This window comes from Hemiscyllium ocellatum, chromosome 6, assembly GCF_020745735.1.
Source record: "Hemiscyllium ocellatum isolate sHemOce1 chromosome 6, sHemOce1.pat.X.cur, whole genome shotgun sequence".
NCBI classification, from domain to species: Eukaryota; Metazoa; Chordata; class Chondrichthyes; order Orectolobiformes; family Hemiscylliidae; genus Hemiscyllium; species Hemiscyllium ocellatum.
In genome coordinates this window covers 78,755,741-78,781,595 of record NC_083406.1, presented here as the reverse complement: position 1 = coordinate 78,781,595, position 25,855 = coordinate 78,755,741, and the positions used below count along the sequence as shown (strand labels likewise).

The 25,855-nt window shown below is 40.2% G+C and overlaps 1 protein-coding gene across 1 annotated transcript in view; it reads right to left on the bottom strand.

Moving 5' to 3' along the window:
• Positions 1 to 25,855, bottom strand: part of atm (ATM serine/threonine kinase) — a 165,897-nt gene that overhangs the window by 54,877 nt on the left and 85,165 nt on the right. The window contains exons 36-42 of the mRNA XM_060826966.1: positions 24,870 to 25,040; positions 23,534 to 23,711; positions 15,452 to 15,539; positions 13,569 to 13,727; positions 11,796 to 11,904; positions 8,478 to 8,566; positions 886 to 988 (exon numbers count right to left, since the gene is read on the bottom strand). Coding sequence (XP_060682949.1) covers positions 886 to 988; positions 8,478 to 8,566; positions 11,796 to 11,904; positions 13,569 to 13,727; positions 15,452 to 15,539; positions 23,534 to 23,711; positions 24,870 to 25,040 — 897 coding nt within the window. The remainder of the gene's footprint in view (positions 1 to 885; positions 989 to 8,477; positions 8,567 to 11,795; positions 11,905 to 13,568; positions 13,728 to 15,451; positions 15,540 to 23,533; positions 23,712 to 24,869; positions 25,041 to 25,855) is intronic.

The following is a 25,855-nucleotide window of genomic DNA, read 5'->3' as shown; positions in this document are numbered from 1 at the left end:
TGGTGATTAATAATAACAAGCAATTCAAATATTTAACAAGTATACATCTATTGAAAAAAAAAGTGAGAAATATATGTCTCTGGCTTATTACGAGGTTAGGATTAATATTAGATTAAAAGAGGAGCCTCATTATGTTGCAAAAAAAATTCATAAGTCTGGAAACTGACGGACACAGGCTGGCAAGTGGATAGACTGCACCTTGAAAAAGATAGCTTATCACACAGGCAGCCAATCATTATCCAGCACAAGAAGCTGACTGGTCACAGAATCGTCTAACCTTTATTTTTGCAGATTTACTAAATTAAACATCTGCAGAGCTGCAAAATACTGAGAAGCAGGACATCATGCAATTTAGTATTATTCTTTCAATGAAAGTTGGTGTTGATGACTAGACAAGCATTTATTGCCCATCGTTAATTGCCTTTGAGAAAGTGATAGTGAGTCAATTTTTGAATTAACATGCAGTTTAAACACATCCACAGAATCATTGGGAACAGCATGCCCAGATTCTGATCCAGAGGTCATAGGTATGGAAAATGCTGTCAAAGGAGCCTTGATGAGTTACTGCAGTGCATCTTGTAGATGGTACATACAGTTGTCCACTGTGGTGGAAGGAGGGAATGTTGAAGGTAATAGATGGGATGCTAATCAAGTAGGCTGCTTTGTCTTGGATGGTATTAAGCTCTTTGAGTGTTGTCAGATCAGACTTATCCAAGCAAGTGGAGTTAATTCCATCACAATCATTATTGTTACAGTTATATTGCAGTACATAAATACCAGTTTCAGGACGTAAGACCGCACATATTCTTGCCATGATCTAATGGTGAAGCAGACTTGATAAGTTGATCGGCATAATTCTGCTCCTATATCTTTTGGTCTTATTACCTGGACAATACCGGCTTGACGTGTAGAGACAGGGAGATTCATTTCAATATCATATGTTACAAGAGCTTTGTCCCATAGCACTTCATGTTCATATGTTCGAATTCTGTGTAAAGTTAAAAATCAAATATTAGATTAGCCAAATGGAATCAAACAAATGGCAGCCTTCTACCAAAATTAAACATTTTAGTCAGTTACTTGACAAATAATTTGATTTCTATGTTTAATTTTTTAAAAGTAATCTGTGTTCATGATTGACATCTTCTATTTGCATGAGATGATGGGAATGCAACCTCAGAACTTGGGTGAGTCAGATGCGATCATCTGCTGCACTTCTTTTGATGGTTGAACAAAATGATTCTGGAAAAGCAAAGGCTGTCATCAGTGTCAAAAATGAAGTTGATCTTTTCCAGTAGTACAGAATGATCTCTGCTGAAGTCATGTTTTGAGGGCTGATGTCTGCTTTCTGAAAACAGATGTCATTGTGGTAGTAAATTCCTGCCCACAGCTGATGTCACACTTGCCAATTAGAATTTCTCCACTTGATGATCGATGTGAGAGGTTTCATCTCTTTTTGGACAGTATTCTTGAATGGGAGCTCTGAAGCAAGGACTACTTTCCTGTTTCACTTATTTTTGATGATTCAACCATCTTCGAGCCTGGGCACATACCCATGCTTCATATTATGCTTTGTATGTTTGCTCTGGAAATAACTAATTCATTAGTGTTTTTACCTTTCAATGTGATTCCAAGAGAAGTTTGTAAATATCAGAAATGGAAGTTATTGAACCTTTCTTCTTACTAGGCATGAATTCTCCAGACTATGCCGATTTGATTTTATTTATTGTAGTCACATGTATCTACAGTGAAAAGCTTTGTTTTGTGAGTAGTATAGGCAGATCATAGCAAACAAGGACATACAGATCATAGGGTGCTTAGACAGAGTGAAGCATACAGATTACACTGCACAGGAGGTGCACAAAACAAGGTAAACATTATTTGAAGTTAGAAGGGTCCATTCAGCAGTCTAGTATCAGCAGGGAAGAAGCTGTTCTTGAACTTATTGGTACATGTGTTTCCATATCTTCTGCTTGATAGAAGAGAGTATTACTGAGGTGGGAGAGGTCTTTGATGCTGGCAGTCTTTTTGCAGCAACGAGAAATGTAGATGGAGACCATGGATAGGAGGGTGCCTTCCATGATGGTCTGGGCTGTGCACACAACTTTCTGTAGTTTCTGCCAGTCTTGGGCAGAGCAGTTGCCATACCAAGCTGTTAGGCACTTGGCTAGAATGAATGCTATTATGCATCTGTAAACATTGGTGAGGGTCTTTATGTACATGCCAAATTTCCTCAGCCACCTCAGAAAAAAAGGGGCATTATTAAATGTTCTTGACAGTCACATTTACGTAGGACAGTTGATTATTGTCACTCCTAGGAACTTGACACTCTTGATGCTCTCCACCTCAGCTTCGTTGATGTAGATAGGGGCGTGTCCTCCCCACCTTCTTCCTGAAATCAACGATCAGTCCTTTTCTTTTTATGGCATGGAGAGAGAGAGATTGTTATCATTGTATGACAACACCAAGCCCTCCATCTCCTTCCTGTATTCTGACTTATCATTGTTTGCTATCCGGCCTACCATAACGGTGCTGTCAGCAAACTTGCAGATGGTAATCGTATGGAATTTGGCTACACAGCCATGGAGGTACAGGGAGTACAGGCTGTTACGCTGTAACACGCATTTCACTAATGGAAATTCACTGTAACACAATTGATAAATTGGGGATACAGTTTCTAATGCACGAACTTTTAAATATTTGTTGATTATAATGGGAGTACATCGCCAGCACCTTATTAAGTGTTGTTTCTGAAGCTCAATTTTTCTATAATGCAGGGTTACACAAGAACTACCTGTACCATTGGAGCCCCAGAGCACATCCTTGCAGGGTGCCAACGTTGAGGATTATCATGGAGGAGTTGCTATTGTCTATCTTCATTGATTGCGGTCTGTGGGTCAGGAAGGTGAGGATCCATTTTGGAGGGGGGAGCTGAGACCTAGGTCTCAGAGTTTGAAATTAGTTTGGAGGGAATTATGCTGTTGAAAGTGGAGCTGTAGTCAATGAGTAGGAGCCTAGTGTAGGTGAAAATGTGCTGCTGGAAAAGCGCAGCAGGTCAGGCAGCATCCAAGGAGCAGGAGAGTCGACGTTTCGGGCATGAGCCCTTCTTCAGGAATCCCGAAGAAGGGCTCATGCCCACAACGTCGACTCTCCTGCTCCTTGGATGCTGCCTGACCTGCTGTGCTTTTCCAGCAACACATTTTCAGCTCTGATCTCCAGCATCTGCAGCCCTCACTTTCTCCTAGTGTAGATGTCCTTGTTATCCAATGTTCCAAAGTTGAGTGTAGGGCTAGGGAAATGGTGTTCTCTATGGACCTGGTAGGCAAATTACAGGGGATTGAGGCAGGCTGGGAAGCTAGAATTGATGTGGGCCATGAACAGCTTCTTGAAGCACTATGGTAAGGTGCTGAGGATACAGGTGTTACCAATAAGAATCTTAGCCCAACAGGACATTTTACGTATTCTATGTTTCCATTTGTTGTCAGTGTAAGTTGGAATTTGCTTTGCCATTGCAACAGCTAAGTTCTTCATCAAGAGAAGATTGTCTGAAACTGTACATCCAAAGTAGTGGCATTTCCTATTCATTCACAGGATATAGGCGTCTCTGGCATCAGCATTTGTTGCTGATCCTTAATTGCCTTGAGGGCATTTAAGAGTCAATGACATTGCTGTGGATCTGGAGTCACATTTAGGCCAGATCAGGTAAGGAAGACAGATATCCTTTCCTCAAGGGCATCATAAGCCAGATGGGTTTTTCAGACAACTGACAATGGTTTCATGGTCATCAATATATTCTTAAACTCCAGATTTTGTTGAGTGAAATCAAATTCCACCCTCTGCCGTGGTGGGATTTGAACCTGTGTCCTCAAATTGTTAGCGGAGCCTCTGAATTAATAGGCTAGCAGTAATACCACTAGGCCATAATCTCCTGGTTAGCATTTGTGAACTGCTTCTAGTGGTATGTTGCTGCATCTGATCGTAGTACCTTTTCTTCATAACTATAATTTTCTTGACACTAATGGTGACAAAGAATATACTAGAAATGAGACAGATAATCCATGAATCTTTGCAGCTAGTTGGCAGTCTGGGCATCTATTATAACTGGTTATCCCTCAAAGGTCAATTATTTCCCCCAAGTCCAACTGTTAGTGTTAAGACTGATTGAGGATTTATAAAATTTACGCCACATAGGACATTATTTGTAATGTGGGATATCTGGTCATCTATTAATTTGGGTCATGGTTTGCTCTTTTCGTGGCTCTTTATTTTCCTCTTCTTTTTGTTGTAGTTGGGTTTCAAAATGTTGAACAGTCTATTGTCGCTGCTGCCTAGGTCCAGGATAATGGTCCCCAAAGAGTTGATATTGGTATTGCATTTTTCAGGCTGGATTTTAGCACATCTTTGAAGCATTTCTTTGTGCTCCTCTGGTGCAAGGAGAACGCGACCTGTTCAGGAGACCTGGTATCTAGTATACGAACTATATGGCAGATGATTACGCCTTGTTGCTTGTGGCACCTCTTTATGAGAAGACCCTAACGTTGGTGCAGGTATCCTACCAACTGCTAATAATCATTGCTTGCATTATCATGGCAACAAATTTTGGAGGGCATGCATTCTTCAGAGGAATCTTACAGTAACTCATGATTTATAAAGTCAAAAGCCTTTATTAAGTCAGAAAATATTATATAGAGAGATTGATGTCGTTTGCAACATTTTCTGTGTGGTTGACAGCTGCAAAATCATATTGGCTCTGTCTACTGATAGCCTGAACCCAGAGGGAGATTCTAGGTAACTAGTGTAGCATCACAAGCTTATAGAAGTCTCTAATCAGGATTTAACATGCTTTAGTCTTAGCTTTAGGTCTCTATAGGTGGAGGACTGTAATCTTGTAAGGGAAAGCATTGGTCAGGAGGACAGTGAAAAAGAGACAAAACAGAGTACAGGCTAAGACACAGCCCAGTTTCATACCATCCTGAATCTCAAAACTGTCAGAGGTGGAGCCACTGAAATGAATAATGTCATGCATCTTAACATAGAAGGATTATCAGAGTGTGCAAAACTTGAGAAGATAGCAAATTTTTTTGTCATAATCAATAGACTCCCATTCCAGTTATGGGGTCAACTACTTTTGAGAAATTCACAAAAACAAGGTGGAGTGAACATTAGCGGTTTTTTGCATTTCTCTTGCAGCTAACATAGGGAATGATCACGTTTACTATGAACCGCTTGCTCCAAAGTCAGATTGGGGGTCAGACAGATTGAATTGCCTTCCACTAATATTAAATATTATAACCTGTTCAATTACATATTATTTAATTTCTGTACCTAATTTACTGAAAATAACTTGTGCATGCAGGTAAACCAAATGCAAGTATGAGCTTCGATGGCATCCATTTGCTTAGTATATTATGGACTACTCCCAGGGTGTGCGTCACTTCTAGAGAGTGAAGATCATCTGTTGAGGCTGCAGACTCTCATGAATGGTAATCCCTTATGACTCCAGTCAGCTACAAGAACTCTCTATGCATCAACACCAATTTTGGATAATTTGCAGACTTCCAAATTGGGAAGTTTGGTGGTGGTGGTGGGGGGGGGGGGGGGGGGGGGGAGAAGGGCACAGAGATATGTGCATTTGTTCTCCACGCCTGAAGCTACCTGTTCTTTGCAATTATAAAGCTCAGTTTAAACTTGAAGAAAACAGGTTACCTTTCCTGCAGCAGTTCTTGTGACTTTTGAATTTATAAAAAGACATTTCACATGTGAACCATCCAATCTGTGTCTCTTACAAATCAATGGAGGCAGTGAAAGAAACTGAACATCAAGTGCATGGCAAGCTGAAAGAAGATCATCTCAACATTGGAATTAGGAAGCAAATACCACTGAACTGACTTTCCATATTTTTCTACCTCTGTCAATAATCCATTTGTTTGTGTGCGTTTGCATTAGAGGGAGTTCATAAAGAGATTCGAATTTTAGTCATATGCCAATGGTTTATATCAATTTCCCTGCAACTATAGTATAAGTACTTATACTAAATAATTCTTGATTAGTACAAAAACCCAGCCCATGTGTTCTATGAAACTTGGTATGAAGGTTGGATAAATTGGGGTATTTCTGCTTACCTTAAAAAAAGCTTGGATATTTGGTATACCTCCAGGAATAGTGGTGCTTGACATAGGGTTCACTACCCCAGTGAGTTGTAACATTTTCAATCAAAATAATTAATCCAACCTCATTTTTTAATCGTTGGTATATAATAGTTTTACAATGTCTCTTCTATTCTGAGAATAGTATTGTTTTGACAAGTTATTCTTCTGTTATCTCTTTTAAATTGCTATGTACAACAAAATGGTCCACAACGTGGATTTTGGAGGAGTCAAACTGTAAAGATTTCAAATGTTAGTGTTATATAATTAATGCGGTGAGGAGGTTCTCTTGTAGTATATGACAAAGTTCTGCATCTCTTTTGTCATCCACAGGAAGATGCACCTTGAAAACCCAAGCATTACAAAGTGGTGGAAGTATGCATTGTGAATTGCCTAACACTATGGATCACACTGTGTCGAACATTTGAACTGACTACGAAAATATATTGCAGTTCAACATTAACTGAAAACTCCAGCAATGTTACCTCAGTCAGATAGCCTGTACAATGCACCAACTTTAGAATAAAGTATAGTCCAAGCTCCGGCAAGATGCAACAGAGTAGGATGCTCCAACCAGAGGTCCACTGCTGTGCCTGATCTTTAGTTTCTTTTACTTTCCTTCCTCTCTTTTTATCAGTCCTGGAGCAGCACAAGGGGAAGCCTGAGTCCCGGAGAAACACAAGGGGAAGCCTAAGTCCCGGAGCAGCACAAGGGGAAGCCTGAGTCCCGGAGCAGCACAAGGGGAAGCCTGAGACCTGGAGCAGCACAAGGGGAAGCCTGAGTCCCAGGGCAATACAAGGGGAAGCCTGAGTCCCGTAGTAGCACAAGAGGAAGCCCGAGTCCCAGAGCAACACAAGGGGAAACCTGAGCCCTGTAGCAGCACGAGGGGAAGCCCGAGTCCCAGAGCAGCACGAGGGAAAGCCTGAGTCGCAGGGCAGCAGCGGGGGGAAGCCTGAGCCCTGGAGCAGCACAAGTGATGCCTGAGTCCTGGAGCAGCACAAGGGATGCCTGAGTCCCAGGGCAGCACGAGGGGAAGCCTGAGACCTGGAGCAGCACAAGGGGAAGCCTGAGCCCTGGAGCAGCACGAGGGGAAGCCTGAGCCCTGGAGCAGCACAAGGGGAAGCCTGAGTCCTGGAGCAGTGCAACTTACCTTGGTGCAGCTGAGTGCCGGTGTGGAGTGGACTGGAGGCTTGGAGCAGAGCAACGCAGTTGTTGGACTGGAGCCTGATGCAGGTGGTCAGACCATGTGCTGAGTTGCTGCTATTTGAAATTCTTTTCCAGACTGTAATGTCAGTTCTTTAACTACGTTATAATTATCTTATTTCTAACACATTTTTAGCACTGTAAATAATGCCACTATTTTTCCTTTAATCCTCTTTTGTATCCCAGATTTGTACCCAGATACTTGTACTTAAGATGGCACCATTAAAGGAAGCCATTGTAAAAACATTTCACTGCACTCTAGTACTGGAGTACATATGAGAATGATGATATTCTATTCTGTTATTTTGATAGCAACCACAAACAGTGACTGCAAAATCCATCACAGCACTGAAACATTCAGAAGACTGCAGTCACCTGTAATTTTCACCACTGAAAAACTCAAGCAGGGAATATGAACTAATGAAGTTAGGAGTCTAAATATTCCTTTGAGTAAACTCTATATCAACAGCAATCTCTAAGTGCAAATGTCTCATTATTTCCCCATTTTCTCAGATGATATATGTTGTGTGTATCTTTGGGTCTCCATTATGGTTTATTGTTATTTAGAAGGTACATTGCTGACTGACGCCTGTGGAATTTGGTCATATTTATCTGAAATTTATCACAGATTACAAAAATAGAGTCAAGAGTTGGGGGCAGTGGCCATGCAACTGCACTAAATGCTTTGGGTGAGAAGTACAAATTAACTCAGAATTGCTACTCTGATTAGTAAGCACTGGTCATCTGAGGGAAGTAAGCAGATGCTCATAACGGAAAAATCATATAAGGAGGTCCTGTGGCATAGTGTTACCTATCTCTGAGCCAGAGGCCCGGGTTCAAGTCCAGAGCTGTGTCATAGCATATCTGAACAGGTTGATTAAAAAATATTTAAAAGGGAAAGATCAGTCTTTACTATGATAGCAACATAAATGATGGTAATAATGGTGTCAAAGCCCTACATGCAAAGGATTGGCAATTGGAGGTCTGCCAACATCCAGTGAACTGAAAAAAACAGCTGAGGTAGCTGCCTTCAGAAGTGAATTAGTATGGAAAAAAATACAGATTTCAACATAACCAGAACTGTCACGGAGTAAAGTATGAAGAATGTTTAACTCTGTTTGTTTTTACCTGGCAAGTGGGTGTAACATCTTCCCTCCACCACAGCCATACAAACTATCAGGTTCTCCTATACTTCTGTACACATCAATCAGGAGCTCCTGTAAGAAGACAATAAGTTAAGCTGGATAACTTTGCATTGAGGAGCCAGTAGTCAGCTGAAACTTAACCTGTGAAGAACCAACATTACAAACTTAACTTTTTGTTACAGAAATCAGGAACATCAAGATGACCTGCAGAATGGAATAACAGCATTCCTTGTTCAATAACTTTCCTCAAGCCCGAATGCTATCATCGTTAGAACATGGAATACATCACAGAGAAACAGAATTTAAACATAAAAGGAATCTCAAGTGCCACAGCACCTATTTTGGGAAAAGGACTGATTACATTTGGAAAGAAACTGTCTCCAGACTTGGTGTACAAGAACTTCATGAAAAACATCACAATGTAGAATGCTTTTAATAATGGACTTCCAACTGTTTTCCAATTCTATCTTTCTCCATCCTGAAACTTCTGTTAGTGAGATTATATCATGGATTTGAGACGGTTTTTCTATTTAGTAATGCTTCTTCTTTTAACCAAGTGAGTTTATTTCAGTTATAAAACAAATTATTTACATGCTAACTTAATAGGTCTGGCTAGCTTGTTTCTTTATATGTGGTCAAATAAATATTGAATTGAAAACCAAAACTGTTAGAACTAACCTCAAAAATGAAAAGAAAGGAATTTATTCAATTGCAACACAGAGAGCTAAGTTGCTTTTGCAGACTTCTAGCAGAGACATGCTAAGTCATTGGCCTTCTTTGGTGCTGTATCATTCTTTGATTTTATTGAAATTCTATTAACACCTAAGTTAATTATGAGACAAAGCAAAATGGTAAGTTGTGACATTAAATTATTACTCATATTCAGTTAATTCATAGAATCATTGAAATATACACCACAGGAGGCCATTTGGTCCACTGTATGTCTGCGTATCTTTTCTCCTAGCCTTGTTTCTAACAGCTGGGTCATGGATTTCAATTGAATTGTTCCATGCTTATTGGCAAAGTACTGCTGTGGTTTACCACTGCCTCCAGCAGGATTGCTGACCAGAAAGTCGCTTGTTATCTTACTGCCAGCAATCAGGCGATTGAAATGATGTTTACAGACTGACAATCAGTCTGCTCAGCGATGAGGCAAGCACAACTTCCATGGTCAATGACGGTATGGGACATGAATCTCAAATTTTTGGCCCAGAAATAGGAACATTACGACTGCAACACAATATCTTCCTCTCCACCTCCATCTACATTGTGTCTATGCCGATTGAAAAAGAGAAATTTACTCAATTCGTACTTTACAACTCTTGGTCTTTAGCCTTGTAGGTTCTGTGGCACATTAGGTGTAAACACATTGGAATTGTGACAAGATCTGCCTCTACACTCTCAGATAGTGAATTTCAGACACTTACCATTAACTGAAAGAAATTAACGTCCCTCTAATTCTGCTACCAATTCCATTGTAAATCTATACCCTGATTATTTTCCTCTCTGGATAGGGAAGTACGTCTTTTCTATCTCGCCCAAGTCTCAATTTTATGCACATCAATTAAAACTCTTCAACTTCATCTGTTCCAAACTTAATAATCCTAGTCTAACTGATCTGTCTTCATAGCCAAAATTGTCAATATCTGGTAAAAATATTGCAAGTCTCTTCTGTATGCCCTCCAGTGTGATTGTGTTCTTCCTATAATGTGCTAACAAGTACTATATGCTGCAACCTTACCAGTGTTTTATAAAGTTCTCGCATAAACCTCCTACTCTTATATTTTGTGCAAATAAAGGAAAACATCTTGTGTGCCTTAATCACCGTATCTTGTCCGGTTACATTTAGGGATCATGGAGACGTGATCCAGGGTGCTTCTATTGCTCTACAATTCTTAACTTTTTAACACTAATTATGTAAATATTTTGCCTTGTTTATTCCCCCTCTAACCAAATGTGTATCTCTCATTTTCTTGGATAAAATTCCATTTGTCACTTTTCTTCTCAACTGTTCATTATTTACAGACTTTCAGAATTCTACATGTCCACCTGTTGTATCAACTAAAAATTCTCAATCATACTCTATAGAATGAAGTCTAAATCATAGTACTGAAGCACGTGGAACGCTACTGGAAACATGCTTCCAGTTACACAAACAGTTATCGACTACTTGCTTTTAGAATAATAGAATCCCTACAGAGCTGAAAGAGGTAATTGGGCTATCGAATCTGCACTAACCCACCGAAGAGCATCCCACCCAGACACAGTCCCTACCCTATCCCTGTAATGCTGCATTTTCCATTGCTAATATATCTAGCCTGCACATGCTTATACACAAATTAGCATGACCAATCCACTTAATTTACACATTTTTGGACTACGGGTAGGAAACGGAGCTCTGGCCAAAACCCATGTAGACATGGGGAGAACATGCAAACTTCACACTGACACTTACCCAAGGCTAGAATCAAACCTGGGTCATACGTGTTATGAGGCTGTGCTAGCTACTATGCCGCCCTGAGCCAAACTCTTCTTAGATCCCATGGGTTTTTATCTTTCTAATCAGCCTTCCACATGAAACCTATCAAAAGTCTTACAAAAAAAATCAATGCATACAACATCAAACTCAACATCCTCATTAACCCTCCTTGTTATGTCCTCAAAAAATGCAATCAAATTTGTCCAGGCTGACTGTCCATGATTACTCTGTGCCATTCTAAATAACAAAGCATGTAAGCTCAGTGATTTTTCCAATAATTTGACAACCACTGAAGTCAGGCTAACTGTAATTATCAGTCACTTTTATTTTAAGAGAACATTTTTTATATTACAGTGTCAAACAACTAGCTTTGTGTGTGGATAGTTTAACATTCTTAAATATAAATTGTATCCCACAATTCAACAGGACAGGATTATCTCTTGTTACACAATCTAGATAACTTCAACTTGAGTTGTAAGTACCCAACAAGGTCCTGCAGTCTGAAGGGTGTGTTAAAGCTCAGTCCTGTGTCAACATTGTTATCACATAATCTTAGTCACAGGAGTCTATATGATCACTGTCAAACGCAAAAGTCAACATAGCTGTGATTAGTTTTTATTACTGAATATAACAGCTGTAACTGATACAAGAGATGTGAATTATTGTTCACTTATTACTTTTTTTAATATCAATCTATTTCTCATACATGTTTAATACGAAAAGCTGAACAGAGAATATTCATTTCCTGGTTGGAAATTTATTACATTTATGGGAAGATTAACATTTTGAAGACACATTTACAAATTCATTTTTGTCCTATACCTGTAAACCAATCCCCGTTTCTTCTTTGCTTTTGTTGCTCAAGCTGGAGATTGTTAGTTCTTGGCTGCTCTCATCAAACTTTAGACTCCGAGCCACTTTGTAAGAAGCTCTAAAAAAAATTTAAAAGTTATTTAAATAGAGGTTGCGCCATTGCAGTGTCTCCTGGAATTGTTTATTATCCACTGCACACAAATAATTTTCACAGTGTAATTGCGCACAACTAGTGCAGTGTAGAATTGTTTCACTTTTAATAATATTGGCTTTTCCAGAAACACGTGGGGCTTGGTTTGGGTGTGAAGCTAAAATTTCAATACAGGACCTAACTCACCGACTTGATCACAGGGTATTTTTCATTGAATATTTTGTCCCAGTCCTTAGATACCAATATGGGGCAAGCAAACTAAAATGGATCAACTATATCAAGCTGGAACAAGATCCTGACTTTTTTGCAAAGTTTGTGAAGGTTTGTAGCTCAGGTTGAGGTTTAGGGTGTAGGTTTGCTTACTGAGCTGTAGGTTTGATATTCAGACATTTCATTACCTGGCTAGGTAACATCATCAGTGGCGACCTCCAAGTGAAGCGAAGCTGTTGTCTCCTGCTTTCTATTTATATGTTTGTCCTGGATGGAGTTCCTGGGGTTTGTGGTGATGTCATTTCCTGTTCGTTTTCTGAGGAGTTGATAGATGGTATCTGGATCTATGTGTTTGTTTATGGCATTGTAGTTGGAGTGCCGGGCCCTAGGAATTCTCTGGCATGTCTTTGCTTAGCCTGTCCCAGGATAGATGTGTTGTCCCAGTCGAAATGGTGGTTTCTTTCATTCGTGTGTAGGGCTACGAGGGAGAGAGGATTGTGTCTTTTTGTGGCTAGCTGGTGTTCATGTATCCTGGTGGCTAACTTTCTTCCTGTTTGTCCTACTTAGTGTTTGTGGCAGTCCTTGCACGGAATTTTGTAGATGATGTTGGTTTTGTCCATGGGTTGTACTGGGTCTTTGTAAGCTTTTGTTTGAGAGTGTTGGTGGGTTTATGTGCTACTAGGATACCGAGGGGGTCTTAGTAGTCTGGATGTCATTTCTGAAACATCTTTGATGTATGATAAGGTGGTTAGGGCTTCTGGCTGTGTTTGGTCTGCTTGTCATGGTTTGTTCTTGAGGAATCTGCGGATTGTATTTTTTGAGTATCCGTTCATCTTGAATACGTTGTATAGGTGGTTCTCCTCTATTTTCCGAAGTTCGTCAGGGCTGCAGTATGTGGTGGCTTGTTGGAATAGTGTTCTGATGCAGCTTCGTTGTGCAACACATGGACAACAAATCTTTCTTGGGACAGGCTAAGCAAAGACATGCCAGAGAATTCCTAGAGGCCTGGCATTCCAACCACAACTCCATAAACAAACACATAGATCTAGATACTATCTGTCAACCCCTCAGAAATCGAACAGGAAATGACATCACCACAAACCTCAGGAACCCCATCCAGGACAAACATATAAATAGAAAGCAGGAGACAACAGCTTCGCTTCACTTGGAGGTCACCACTGATGATGTTACCTAGCCAGGTAATGAAACGTCTGGATATCAAACCTACAGCTCAGCAAGCAAACCTACACCCTAAGATCCTGACTGAAGCCAGTTTATGAGATGACAGAATTAAACAAATCAACAGCATTCTTGACTGTAAGCAAAAATGTGTCATCTCAGTCACGGATACATCTCTGATCATATTAAATAATGGTTTGCAATTATTTGCAATGGTTTGCAATTACAGTTTCAGCTGGTACCTTTTCATTTCCTCTTCTTCAGATCTGATTTTATCTGCATAGATCTCTGCACAAAGCAAGGCTGTGAAGTGAGCTGCACATGATTGAGCTGTCAAGGCAACTTCTAAGTAGTTCAGATCCAACCAGAAGGTATCATCCCACACAGTGCTCAGCTGACGCCTAAAATGAGAAAGATGCAGGTCATAGAGTCAGAGAGATGTACAGCACGGAAACAGACCCTTCAGTCCAACCCGTCCATGCCAATCAGATATCCCAATCCAATCTAGTCCCACCTGCCAGCACCCGGCCCATATCCCTCCAAACCCTTCCTTTTCATATACCCATCCAGATGCCTTTTAAATGTTGCAATCATACTAGCCTCCACCACTTTCTTTGGCAGCTCCTTCCATAACATGTAGTACCCTCTGCCTGAAAACGTTGCCCCTTAGGTCTCTTTTATATCTTTCCCCTCTCACCCTAAAACTATGCAGTCTAGTTCTGGACTCCCCTACCCGAGGGAAAAGGCTTTGTCTATTGATCCTATCCATGAACTTCATGATTTTATAAACCTCTATAAGGCCACTCCTCAGCCTCCGATGCTCCAGAAAAAACAGCCCCAGCCTATTCAGCCTCTCCCCATAGCTCAAATCCTCCAAGCCTGGCAATATCCTTGTAAATCTTTTCTGAACCCTTTCAAGTTTCACAACATCTTTCCGATAGGAAGGAGATCAGAATTGCATGCAATATTCCAAAAGTGGCCTAACCAACGTCCTGTACAACCGCAACATGACCTCCCAACTCCTGTACTCAATACTCTGACCAATAAAGGAAAGCATACCAAATGCCTTCTTTTCATTATCTTATCTACCTGCGACTCCACTGCAAAGGAGCTATGAACCTGCACTCCAAGGTCTCTTTGTTCAGCAACACTCCATAGGACCTTACCATGAAGTATATAAGTCCTGCTAAGATTTGCTTTCCCAAAATGCAGCACCTCGCATTTATCTAAATTAAACTCTGTCTGCTCTTTTCAGCCCATTGGACCATCTGGTCAAGATCCTACTGTAATCTGAAGTAACCTTCTTCGCTGTCCACAACACCTCCAATTTTGGTGTCATCTGCAAACTTACTAACTCTACCTTTTATGCTCATATCCAAATCATTCTGTAAATGACAAAAAGTAGAGGACCCAGCACCTATCCTTGAGGCACTCCACTGGTTACAGGCCTCCAGTCTGGAAAACAACCCTCCACCACCACCTTTGAGCCAGTTCTGTATCCAACTGGCTAGTTCTCCCTGTATTCCATGAGATCTAACTTTGCTAATCAGTCTCCCATGAGGGACCTTGTCGAACGCCTTACTGAAGTCCATATAGATCATGTCCACAGCTCTGCCCTCATCAATCCTCTTTGGTACTTCTTCAAAAAACTCAATCAAGCTTTAGATCCTCATCCCTTTTCCTAGCTCTGTCATTTGTGCCAAAGTGCACCATGACTTCTGGTTGCTCACTCTCCCCCTTCAGAATCTTGTAGATTTGATCAGAGACATCCTGGACCCTGGCACGTGGGAGGCAACATACCTTCCAGGAGTCCCGTTTGCGAACACAATCATCTGATTTGCTCTTGGGAGTTTTTTTGAGGGGGGGTGGGGGGTGGCATTGTTAATTAGAGAGTGCATCACAGCTGCAGAGAAGCAGGTTGCTGAGGAGGGTTTGCCCACTGAGTCATTATGAGTGGAAGTCAGTAACAGGAAAGTAGCAGTTACTTTATTGGGTGTTTTCTATAGACTCCCAATAGAAAACATTCTGAAGAAGTTAAACCATAGTCAACCCATTTTTGTTTTCAAGATGGTGACAGCCCTGTTGGGTAATTATAATTTAAAAAAAAAACTACGTATGACAAGACCTTTTTTGTTTTCGCAAGTAATCGACCACTGCCAGCATGGTGCGCCGAGATGTTATATCTATTTGTCCGTGGGGAAGGCTGTCTGTTTCTATCAAAACAACAACAACAGCTGTGAGCAAATGGATCAGTATAAAAACAATGTATTTTGTTCACCAGTTGTATGATTTACAAGTTATACAGCATCCTCTTATTCCGCTACTACTTTAGTCTACTTTAAGTATAATGGTGCTGTAATTTAAGAGTGAATGTAGGTAAGGATGGGCACAGACAGTCACACAACTGGACACTGTCACTTGTTTTCATGCCTCAGGGTGGCATTCAAATTAGGAGTAAGAGAGGGAGAGAAAGAGCGTGTGAGGTCGGGATAGAGAGAGAGAGAGAGAAAGTGAGCGAGAAACCTGTGCATCACCAATTAAATGCAAACAGAGCCAGTTATCAATTTTCAAATGGCTGCCAAGTAAACATGCTGGATTTGAGACACGTTTGAACAGAGTTGCCAGGAGTAATTAATCCTTATGATTGCAGTATAAAAGAAATGTCAGAGAACAGATGAAACTCAGCTGCTTGTGCAGTGACATAAAGTTGCCATTGCTAGAGATTACATGTTTGGTCTTGTAAAGGGTGTTGGACTCATGAGCAGAATATAAGGTTGCTGGGATCTGTGGCCATCTCTATCTGTGCCTCCTTGGTCTTCCAGCTCACTGTTGCTTTTTTTTTAAAACAGACAGAAGGAAGAGCACAACTCTTTTCAGTACAGTCTTAAGTAGTGTCATTTGAGACATCAGAAAAGATGGAGTTTCTTGGGGACGACTGCCAAACTACCACTGGCCCAATGCCCTTCTGTTCATTGTGAGATAAACTGTGGTATTTACAGGTATAATTTTTCATGTTACTCGGTAAGAGTTAGGGTCTGCTGTTTGAGTAAGTTAGTAGTTAACTTGTATGTATTTCTGTAAAAATTGTGATTTCTTCTAAATCAGTCTTAAAACCTAGACGTAGAATGATTGGTTTATGGACCAACTAACCTTTGTTTATTGTAGATTGTTTGCACCCCAGTGCAGTAAATAATGGGGCCTCAAAGGTTTGTTAGAGAATTCTGGATTTTGAGCTTTTTGAAGCTTATGGGAAGTGACCATAACTGTGAAATTATTAGCTTCACTTTTTACTTTGGCTAGTGCGAAGATCATTGAACAGGATGCTGTAAGGAGCAGTGCTCCTGAGAGGTAATGATAGATTAAATTACATTGAAGTGAAAAATTAATGCTAGTCCCAGGCCAGGGGTTTAGGGATAAAAATCCAGAAATGGTTATTAAAGTGGGTTACAGGAGGGGGATCCAAGATGGCGGCGACCCAGCAAGACTGAGTCCACAGTGCTCTGCCCAAAACTTGGGAAAAGTGGGCTATCCACCCCCACCATACTCACTAAACCATTTATAATAGTTGTTAACCTTAAATAGTTACCTATTAGTACATTTAAATAGTCTAATACTAGCTGGAAAATAAAGGGAAGGGAACAGGCGGCTCTAAGAAAGCAGGGACCCCTTCCCCACCCTCTCCCTCTTCAGCTGCAACAAAGGTGTCTTTAGCTACTTCAGGAGATTTACCAATGAAGATGGGCTTTGAGGAAATGTTTGCCAGGTGGGAGGCGAAGATTGATGCTTTTATTGATGAGTCTCGGCAGAGCAGAGAAGCACTATCAGCCGAGCTGCAGAAGCAGGGCAGAGACATTCAGGAATTGGGGTGCCGAGTCAGAGAGGTGGAGTCGAAGGCCGCAGCCTCAGAGACTGGGATAAAATCAACAGCCGACCACATCCGTTTTCTCGAGAATCGAGTCCAGAACCTAGAAAACCACATTGATGACCTCGAAAATCGATGTCGTAGAAAAAATATTCGGTTGTTGGGCCTGCCCGAGCAGGAAGAGGGAGGTCAGTTGACAGCATTCTTAGAGCATTGGCTGCCACAACTTTTAAATCTGCATAATGGATCAGGCCAGGTAAGGGTAGAATGGGCCTACCGGGTCACAGTACGTGGGCCCGGCTCAGCCCAGCGCCCACGCCCGGTCCTGTTCCAGCTGCAGAGCTATAGGGAGAGGCAGATGCTCCTGGAAGCCTCAAGAAATCTGGGAAAAGATCCCCAAGCTATGACCCACAAAGGATCCAGGATCATGCTGTTCCAGGACTTCTCCCCAGCTTTGGTCCGAAAGAGGAAGGCATTCGATGAGGCGAAGAAGCGTTTAAGGGACTTAAATATCCAGTACTCCTTACGATATCCAGCGACGCTACGCCTTAGCCACGAAGGATCCATATATAACTTCGGATCACCGGAGAAGGCTAAGGAATTCTTGGACTCTCTTAAATAAACTGTAAGAGATTGTGGACGCTGGTCTGCCTTTCCCATTATTTTGGTTTACATCCCTTCATCTTTTCTTCTCTTTCCCCCTATGTGTGTATGTATATATATATATATATATATATATGTTGGGGCGTTTGGTGAATGTTGATGGGGAGAGGTGGTTACCTTATTCTATTTTACTTCTGTTTTTAGGAGCGGGGTTGTTTTTCTTTCCCCTGTTATTTTGTGGTATTATATTTAAGTATTACATGTTGAGATTGTAATCTTATAGTTATATATGGTATTAATATTCCCAAATATATTTAGATGTGGGCGTGGGTGGGGGTGGGGTGTTCACTGTTAACTCTAGCTTTATATTATATTTGAATTCTCCTCATTTTATTGAGGAACACCTGGGTCAAGGGTGGGGCACTGGTTGGAAGAGGGTAAGATGGACTGTGGGAGAGGAAGTGACGCTCCCTGGGAACAAGGGAGAAAATCTCCAATTCAGAATGTTTTATATTTTTTATACTTAGAAAGAGTTTTTTGTTATATTGTTTTGAGTGTATCAGAGAGTCTTTACTTTTGTAAATCTTGTATGCTCCATGCTCGGGATGTTCTAGATAGGGTTTCCCCTCCCGAGGGGTCTCGGATCTGTCCAGATGATTATGGCTGAACAGTCGGTTAAGTGGTGCACCTGGAATGTCAGGGGGAGTAATTCGCCAGTTAAAAGGAAGAAAATATTATCAAATCTTAAGAAGGAGAGAGTTGATATAGCTCTCCTACAGGAGACACACCTGTCGGATAAAGAACACTTAAAATTACGACAGGGCGGATTTGATCAGGCCTTTTTTTCCTCTTTTAATTCAAAAAGCAGGGGAGTCGTTATCCTTGTCCGGAAGAACTTCCCTTTGAAAATTCTAAATCAGATAAAAGACGAATCTGGACGATATATTTTGATTAAAGCCCTCATAAATGGAGAGGAATATGGGATCTTAAATGTATACTGCCCCCCAGCACACCCCTTTAAATTCATAACGGAAGCTTTTTCAAAACTGATGGCCTTTGGTGCCCGTCATACAATTATAGGGGGAGACTTTAATTGTATTATGGATCCGGAAATAGACAGGATTCCCAAGAGTGCCGCTGGAGTATCTCCCAGATCTAGACAACTGGCGGACCTGAATAAAGAATTAGGATTGGTAGATGTATGGAGATGTCTCCATCCACAGGGTAGAGATTTTTCTTTCTACTCTAATCCACATAAATGTCACACAAGAATTGATATGTTTTTTGCCCCATCGATTTTTCTAAACTCTATAGCAACCTGTAAAATAGGTACTATAGCAATCTCTGACCATGCCGCTGTATACATGGAAACTAAGGTAAAGAACAATGGGACATCTGCTCAGCATTGGCGTATGGACCCCTTCCTGATAAAAGATAGCAAATTTTTAAAGTACTTCTCCCAAGAACTTAAAACTTTTTTAGAAATTAATACTGGTACGGCTAGCAATCCGTCAATGATGTGGGAGACCATCAAAGCTTATGCACGAGGTTTGATCATCTCCTATTCAGCGACCCAGAGGAAAATGAAGGGACAGCAACAGCGTCTGCTCGAAGCTCGCCTAAAAGCAGCCGAAACAGCATACGCTGATAGACCTTCTATCACAAAATTGCAGAGGATTACAGCTCTTAGGACAGCTTTAAACACCGCGCTTACTCAAACGGCTAAAAGGGAAATATTATTTGCGAAACAAAGATTATATGAATATGGCGACAAACCGGGTAGATACTTAGCATTTCTTGCAAAGAAAAAGAAAGCCCCTCAAACTATTCTGACCATCAAGGAAAGTACAGGTACCCTGACTCATGATCATAAAAAGATCAATGCGACCTTTAAAGAATTTTATTCTGAACTATATAGATCACAGGATTGTGAAGATAGGATTAGGAGGATGCAGTCATTTTTTAAAAATTTGACCTTCCCGGGCCTGACTCCGGAACAGGTGTCAGCCCTAAATACCCCTTTAACAGTCCAAGAAATACTTGAGGCAATTAGGCAACTTCAGAGCGGAAAAGCACCGGGCCCGGATGGTTTTCAAGCTGAATTCTATAAAGAATTTACAGGAATATTGGTTGACCCACTTATGGATATGTATAATTTTGCGCATAGTCAGGTCTGTCTCCCGCCCACGCTGAAAGAAGCAAATATTTCTCTTATCCTCAAAAAAGGAAAAGACCCAGAAGATTGTGCATCTTACAGACCAATATCCTTACTAAATGTAGACTTTAAAATTCTCTCAAAAATGTTAGCACTAAGACTAGAAAGGGTACTGCCATATATTATAAAGGAGGACCAGACGGGATTTATTAAGGGCCGCAGATCATCCAATAATATCAGAAGGGTCTTGAATATGATCCAAGCCTGTCATCAGGGAAAGATACCAGGAGTAGTAATTTCATTGGATGCGGAAAAGGCATTTGATAGGGTTGAATGGTCATATTTATTTTACACATTGGAAAGGTTTGGCGTTGGACAGGTGTTTACCAAATGGGTTTCAACATTGTATAATGACCCCAAAGCAGCTGTTATTACTAATGGGTTAAGATCGGATGGCTTCAGTGTGGGTAGGGGCTGCCGTCAAGGATGTCCTCTCTCACCATTGTTGTTTACACTGATAATCAAACCATTAGCAGAAGCCATCCGGACTGATCCTAATATAACAGCCCCGAGGATTGGTACAGGTAAACACAAAATTACCCTCTATGCAGATGACGTTCTCTTATTCCTCAGTAATCCTTTAATGTCAGTGCCTCGTCTAATTCAAGTTATTAATACATTTAGTGCATTCTCAGGCTATAAAATTAATTTTTCAAAATCGGAAGCCATGCCAATGGGTGGTCTGGCTATGATACCCCACTTAATGGACGGATCCCCTTTTCCCTTCCGTTGGTCCCTGGAGGGCTTCTTATATTTAGGTATTTTTATCACGCCAGTATTTGATCAGCTGTATAGGGCTAATTTTGTACAATTAATGGAAAGGATAAGGCAGGACCTCCAGCGATGGAGAGACCTTCCGATTTCCTGGCTAGGGAGAATAGCATTAATTAAAATGAATGTTCTGCCCCGTCTCTTATATCCTATGAGAATGCTCCCGCTGATGCTGCCAAGGCTAGCCCTACGTAAATTATATGGCTGGTTGGGCTCCTTTATTTGGAACCATAGACGGCCCCTTATTAAGCTGAAGAAGCTACAGCTTCCACAGGCAAGGGGAGGACTGGACTTCCCAGACTTTAGGAAATATCAGTTAAGCTCCCTACTAAGTTACATAGCTGATTGGGTTTCATCTGATCCACAATCAATTTGGCTGGATATCGAAGCCTCCCAAGTAAAATACCCACTTATTAACCTTTTATTTTCAGATAAGAGGGAAATCATTACAGACCACTGTAAAAATCCCATAATATTAAACACAATTAAGGCCTGGAATATAATGCGGCAAAATGAGGGTAACTCACATAAAACATCCCCCCATGCACCAATAGTAGGCGCATGGGGATTCCAACCGGGGATTACAGATGCCACCTTTAAACTCTGGAGATCCAGGGGCATCTCATGCTTAGGGGACCTATTTAAAGATGGGATCCTGATGTCCTTTGAGCAGCTGCGTCTGAAATTCGGAATACCTAATGGGGATCTCTTTCGATACTTCCAAGTTCGAGATTATATACAGAGGAAGACTACATTAATAGATAGTCTTTATAAATCAGACAGAGAACGTAATGTCTTATGACCAGCGGGGGCATCCTCCGTTAGTACTATATACCATTTGCTACATGATGGAGTCTCAGGAGACATGGATGACCTGCTTAAAACATGGGAGCAGGACTTGGGGCTAGAAATCTCTGAGGATATGTGGAATGACATTTGGGAAAATGCTAGAAGAATTGCTATCTGTAACAGAACTCAGGCTATCCAACTAAAGATACTTCATAGGGCCCATATAGCTCCGGCTCGACTGGCAAAATTTAAGGCAGGAGCATCTCCAATGTGTCCTAAATGCAAAATAGAGGTGGGTACTCTTGTACATTGTCTGTGGACTTGTCAGAAAATCCGCAGATACTGGACTAAAGTGGCAAATACCCTGACAGAAATTTTAGGAACGGAAATTAGGGTGGACCCTGTATCTCTCCTTTTGGGCTTTTCGAACCTCTCATCTCTGGATATGCATGGGAAGAGACTATTTTCTATTCTCTCTTTCTGTGCAAGGAAAAATATTTTGGTGAACTGGGTGGCTGAGGGCCCCCCTGGACTTTCAAATTGGCACAGATTAATTATGGAATATATCCCCCTTGACTTCCTCACAAATATGGTGCACCAAAAGACTGAATTATTTTATGAAATATGGCAGCCCTTTTTGAATTATATAAATGCAGATATTTCGGCTATCCTAACAAGGGCTTTTATTTAGTGAAGATTTCAGACCGGGCTGCTCCGGGACCCCTTGGGAGAGGAATCCTGCGCGAATACGGGTTTTATTATATTTGATGTTTATACATTCCGAGCATGTAAGAGACTTAGGTATACACTCTGGTTAGTTATAGGTTAGATTAGTAGAAAGTTGAGTTTTTTTTTCTTTTTTCATTTCTTTTTTTCTTTTTTTGTTTTCTTTCTTTCTCTTTTCTTTGTTAAATTATGACTATTGTATATATGATTTAATTGTACATCAATGTTTGTATTTGAGAGTTTTGTTTATTTTTGTAAATTTGCAAAAATGTTAAATTTCAATAAAAATATCTACAAAAAAAAAAGTGGGTTACAGAAAAGCTAAGACGTGTAGTAGATCCAGGAAAAAGCCATCACTATTCCAGATTAAAATCTGAAGCCACAAATGACATAAAATTACTGAGGTGTTAGAAAATGCCTATATTATATGAGCAGTGTTTTGGGAAATGTACTTGGCGTGGTGATTTGGGTACAATAAAAAGCTGTTTGTTCCTTTCCAATTTAAAAAGGAGCATTTCGGGTGTTTAAATCTTTGAATTTGTATCATAAGTAAACAATTTTCATGATTCTATTTTAATCTTGTTTTGTAATAAGTTTCCATTCTGTTTTAAAATGAAATTTGCAGCATTATGGGCTTATGTCTCAGAAACAGACTGCTCTTTAAAACCGAAACAAATAAAATTTGACTCATCTGGTTGTAACATACTCATTTGCAAAGGCAACAGCAACTTCAGTCCCACTATTGTTCCATGTTTAGTGGGCCTAACCGGATGCTCCACTCTACTTTGGGCAAATTAGTAGCTGGCACTTTGAAAACTGCATTGATATCCAGAAATGTTCTGGGAATCAGATTATTGATCCCAGATTGAAAATTCACACTGCAATCATTGCTGTTTGTCCCCAACCCATGTTGGTCTCCTTAGTTCTAACTTTAAGTATAATTACGTAATGGACGTGTGACCTCACTGTTACAGCAAATAATTCAAAAATCACAATGCTGCTTCTTTCATTTTGTTAAGCTCCTGATACAAGTTCCTCTGATGCTAGAGGTACTGAGCAGAGGGTGATTAGGTTGGTAACGAACTAAGTGAGCTAATTATTTTAGATTTCACACTTGGATTCTCTCACTTTTCAAATTTTACTTCAAATGACAGATGTTAAGCATATATGTATACACAACACTGGAATATCTGAACAGTTGATGAAATGTCATTATAGTGGACAGAAGCACAATGAATTACCTGAGTCAACGATGGCTGGAGTGGTGGATCGGCTAGAGCCTGATCCCATTCTGCAGCATGCATTAAAAAAACCCTGAATATGATTAGATAGTAACACCTGCCAAGAGTTATCATCATCATTGAGGAGGATATCATGGATCAAGTACGGAAGGGTCATCTGGCAGAAATCAGTCTTCACCTGATGAAACAAACGAGACAACAGTAGAAAATGACTCAATTGCAACTTTACATTCACATTGTGCCAATATTACATTTGCATGCAGACCTTAAAAATTCAGTATATCTTGTAAGTTACAACTTGCAAAATTCTGTTATTCTGTTGCAAACATCTACTTCATATTTCATGTTTCTGTATTCAACTTATAGTTTTAGGAATTAAAGTTTTAATAGTAGAAAAGTGAAAGCATCTGATAAAGAAAGTGATAAATAGAATGCTGATGTAAATGCGCTCAAACAAGCCAGTGTTTACTAGACTTAACATCTAGGTTATGTTTAGCTTTTGAGGTCAAACTTGATAGTGAAAAAACTTGAACAGTTAATGATCTATCTTGAAGCTTGAAATGGAATTGAAGTCTGGAAATTGGGTAATTATAGCCACTAGAAACATAAATTAATCATATGGATTAAATAATCAAATAGCTGTGTTGTAGGTGAAATATTTATTTACATTTCTACTTGAGAACATCTCAAAGCATGTCATGTTATCATATGAGTCTTGATTAGATGGTTGTTTTGTTTAATAAATCTGTATATTTGTTGACAGTAGCAAGTGGCAATTCAGTTTTGGGACAAAGGCAGTTGCTGATCTGACCATGCATCATTTGCGTTTCACTGAATGGGAAGACCCAGAGGAACCATTTGTTCATTAGGCCTGTGTTCAAACAGATAAAATACTCACTGTGGGATATACAGATGGGGTGTTGGGCTTAACTTGGAGCTTATGAGAAAAAATGAAGCTGCAAGAGTAGTCTAGTCCAAAGCTAGAGAAAGAAATCCACAGTGGTCTACACAATCTCCAAACATCTGTGCCTCTCTTTCTTGCTTTCATATGTTATTTAAAACCTACCTCTTTTACCAAGTTTTTGGCAATCTGATCTAATATCACCATGTGTGACTGTATATAATTCTGCTTCAGACATTTAGTGCATTAAAGGCACCACATAAAAATAACTTGTCATTAATTTGATTTCCATGAGCAGGTAGTCAGAGATAAATATATCCTTTAGTACCTTATTTCACTAACTTATACATTTTGAAATACTGATTAAATTAAACTTTCATGCACACAGAACAAATAATTGATATCATCCAGTAGCTTAAACAGATTCAAAATTACCTCACAGATTGGCTTTATTAACTGTAGAACTTCGCTTCTCACACCTCCACTGTCCAGCAATGTACAGGTCAGTGTTTTCAACCATTTGTCATGGTTTCCACACTGAGGTATCCACAAACAGTCATCGTCAAGATTTCCAGATGGTCTAGAACTGATTGGCAGCTCCTGAACCTGAAATCAGGCAAACAAAGATTTCAAATAGTTTGCTGTTAAAATTACTGGTTCAAAACTATCTTGGTGCTATACTTGTCTCAACTGACATTTGGCTGTTGTAGAAAATCAAATATATAAAGGAACCGGTAACGATCAAATAAACTGATACTTTAATATTATTACATAACTGCATGTTAAAAGGCAAAGAACACAGGCTGAAGGTTGTACTTATCCTTTTATGGGATTTGATTGTTGCTGGCAACACCAGCACTTGTTGTTTACCCTGAATTGCTGGACAATTCACAGTCAACCACATTGTAGATCTGGAATTATCAGAAGGCTAGACCAGACAAGGATGCCAGTTTCCCTTCCTCAAGGACATTACTGAACCTGATGAGTTTTAATGACAGTTGATGATAATGGCTGTGGTTACCATTACTAAAATTAGCTTTCAATTCCAGGTGTATTATTTGAATTTAAATTCCATAAACTGCTGTAGTGAGATTCGAACCTGTGTACTCAGAATATCAGCCTAGACTTACAGAACTAGCCCAATGACATTATCACTATGCCACCACCATCTACCTCAAAATTCAGGGGAGAGCATTTAGTTTTAACCATTTGATGCAGAGGTTATTGAAAGCACAGATAAGTTTATCCAGAGAGACAATAAGTCAAGAATTTAAGGAATAATTGAATGCAAATTTGATGGAGTAGTTGGATGAGATTTACAAAGTTTGAGACCGGACACACTTTGCCAAAAGGTAAAAGTACTACTTTTAGCTATTGTCTGGACACGAGTAGCCTTTCCTTACGTGATAAAGCCATTCAGC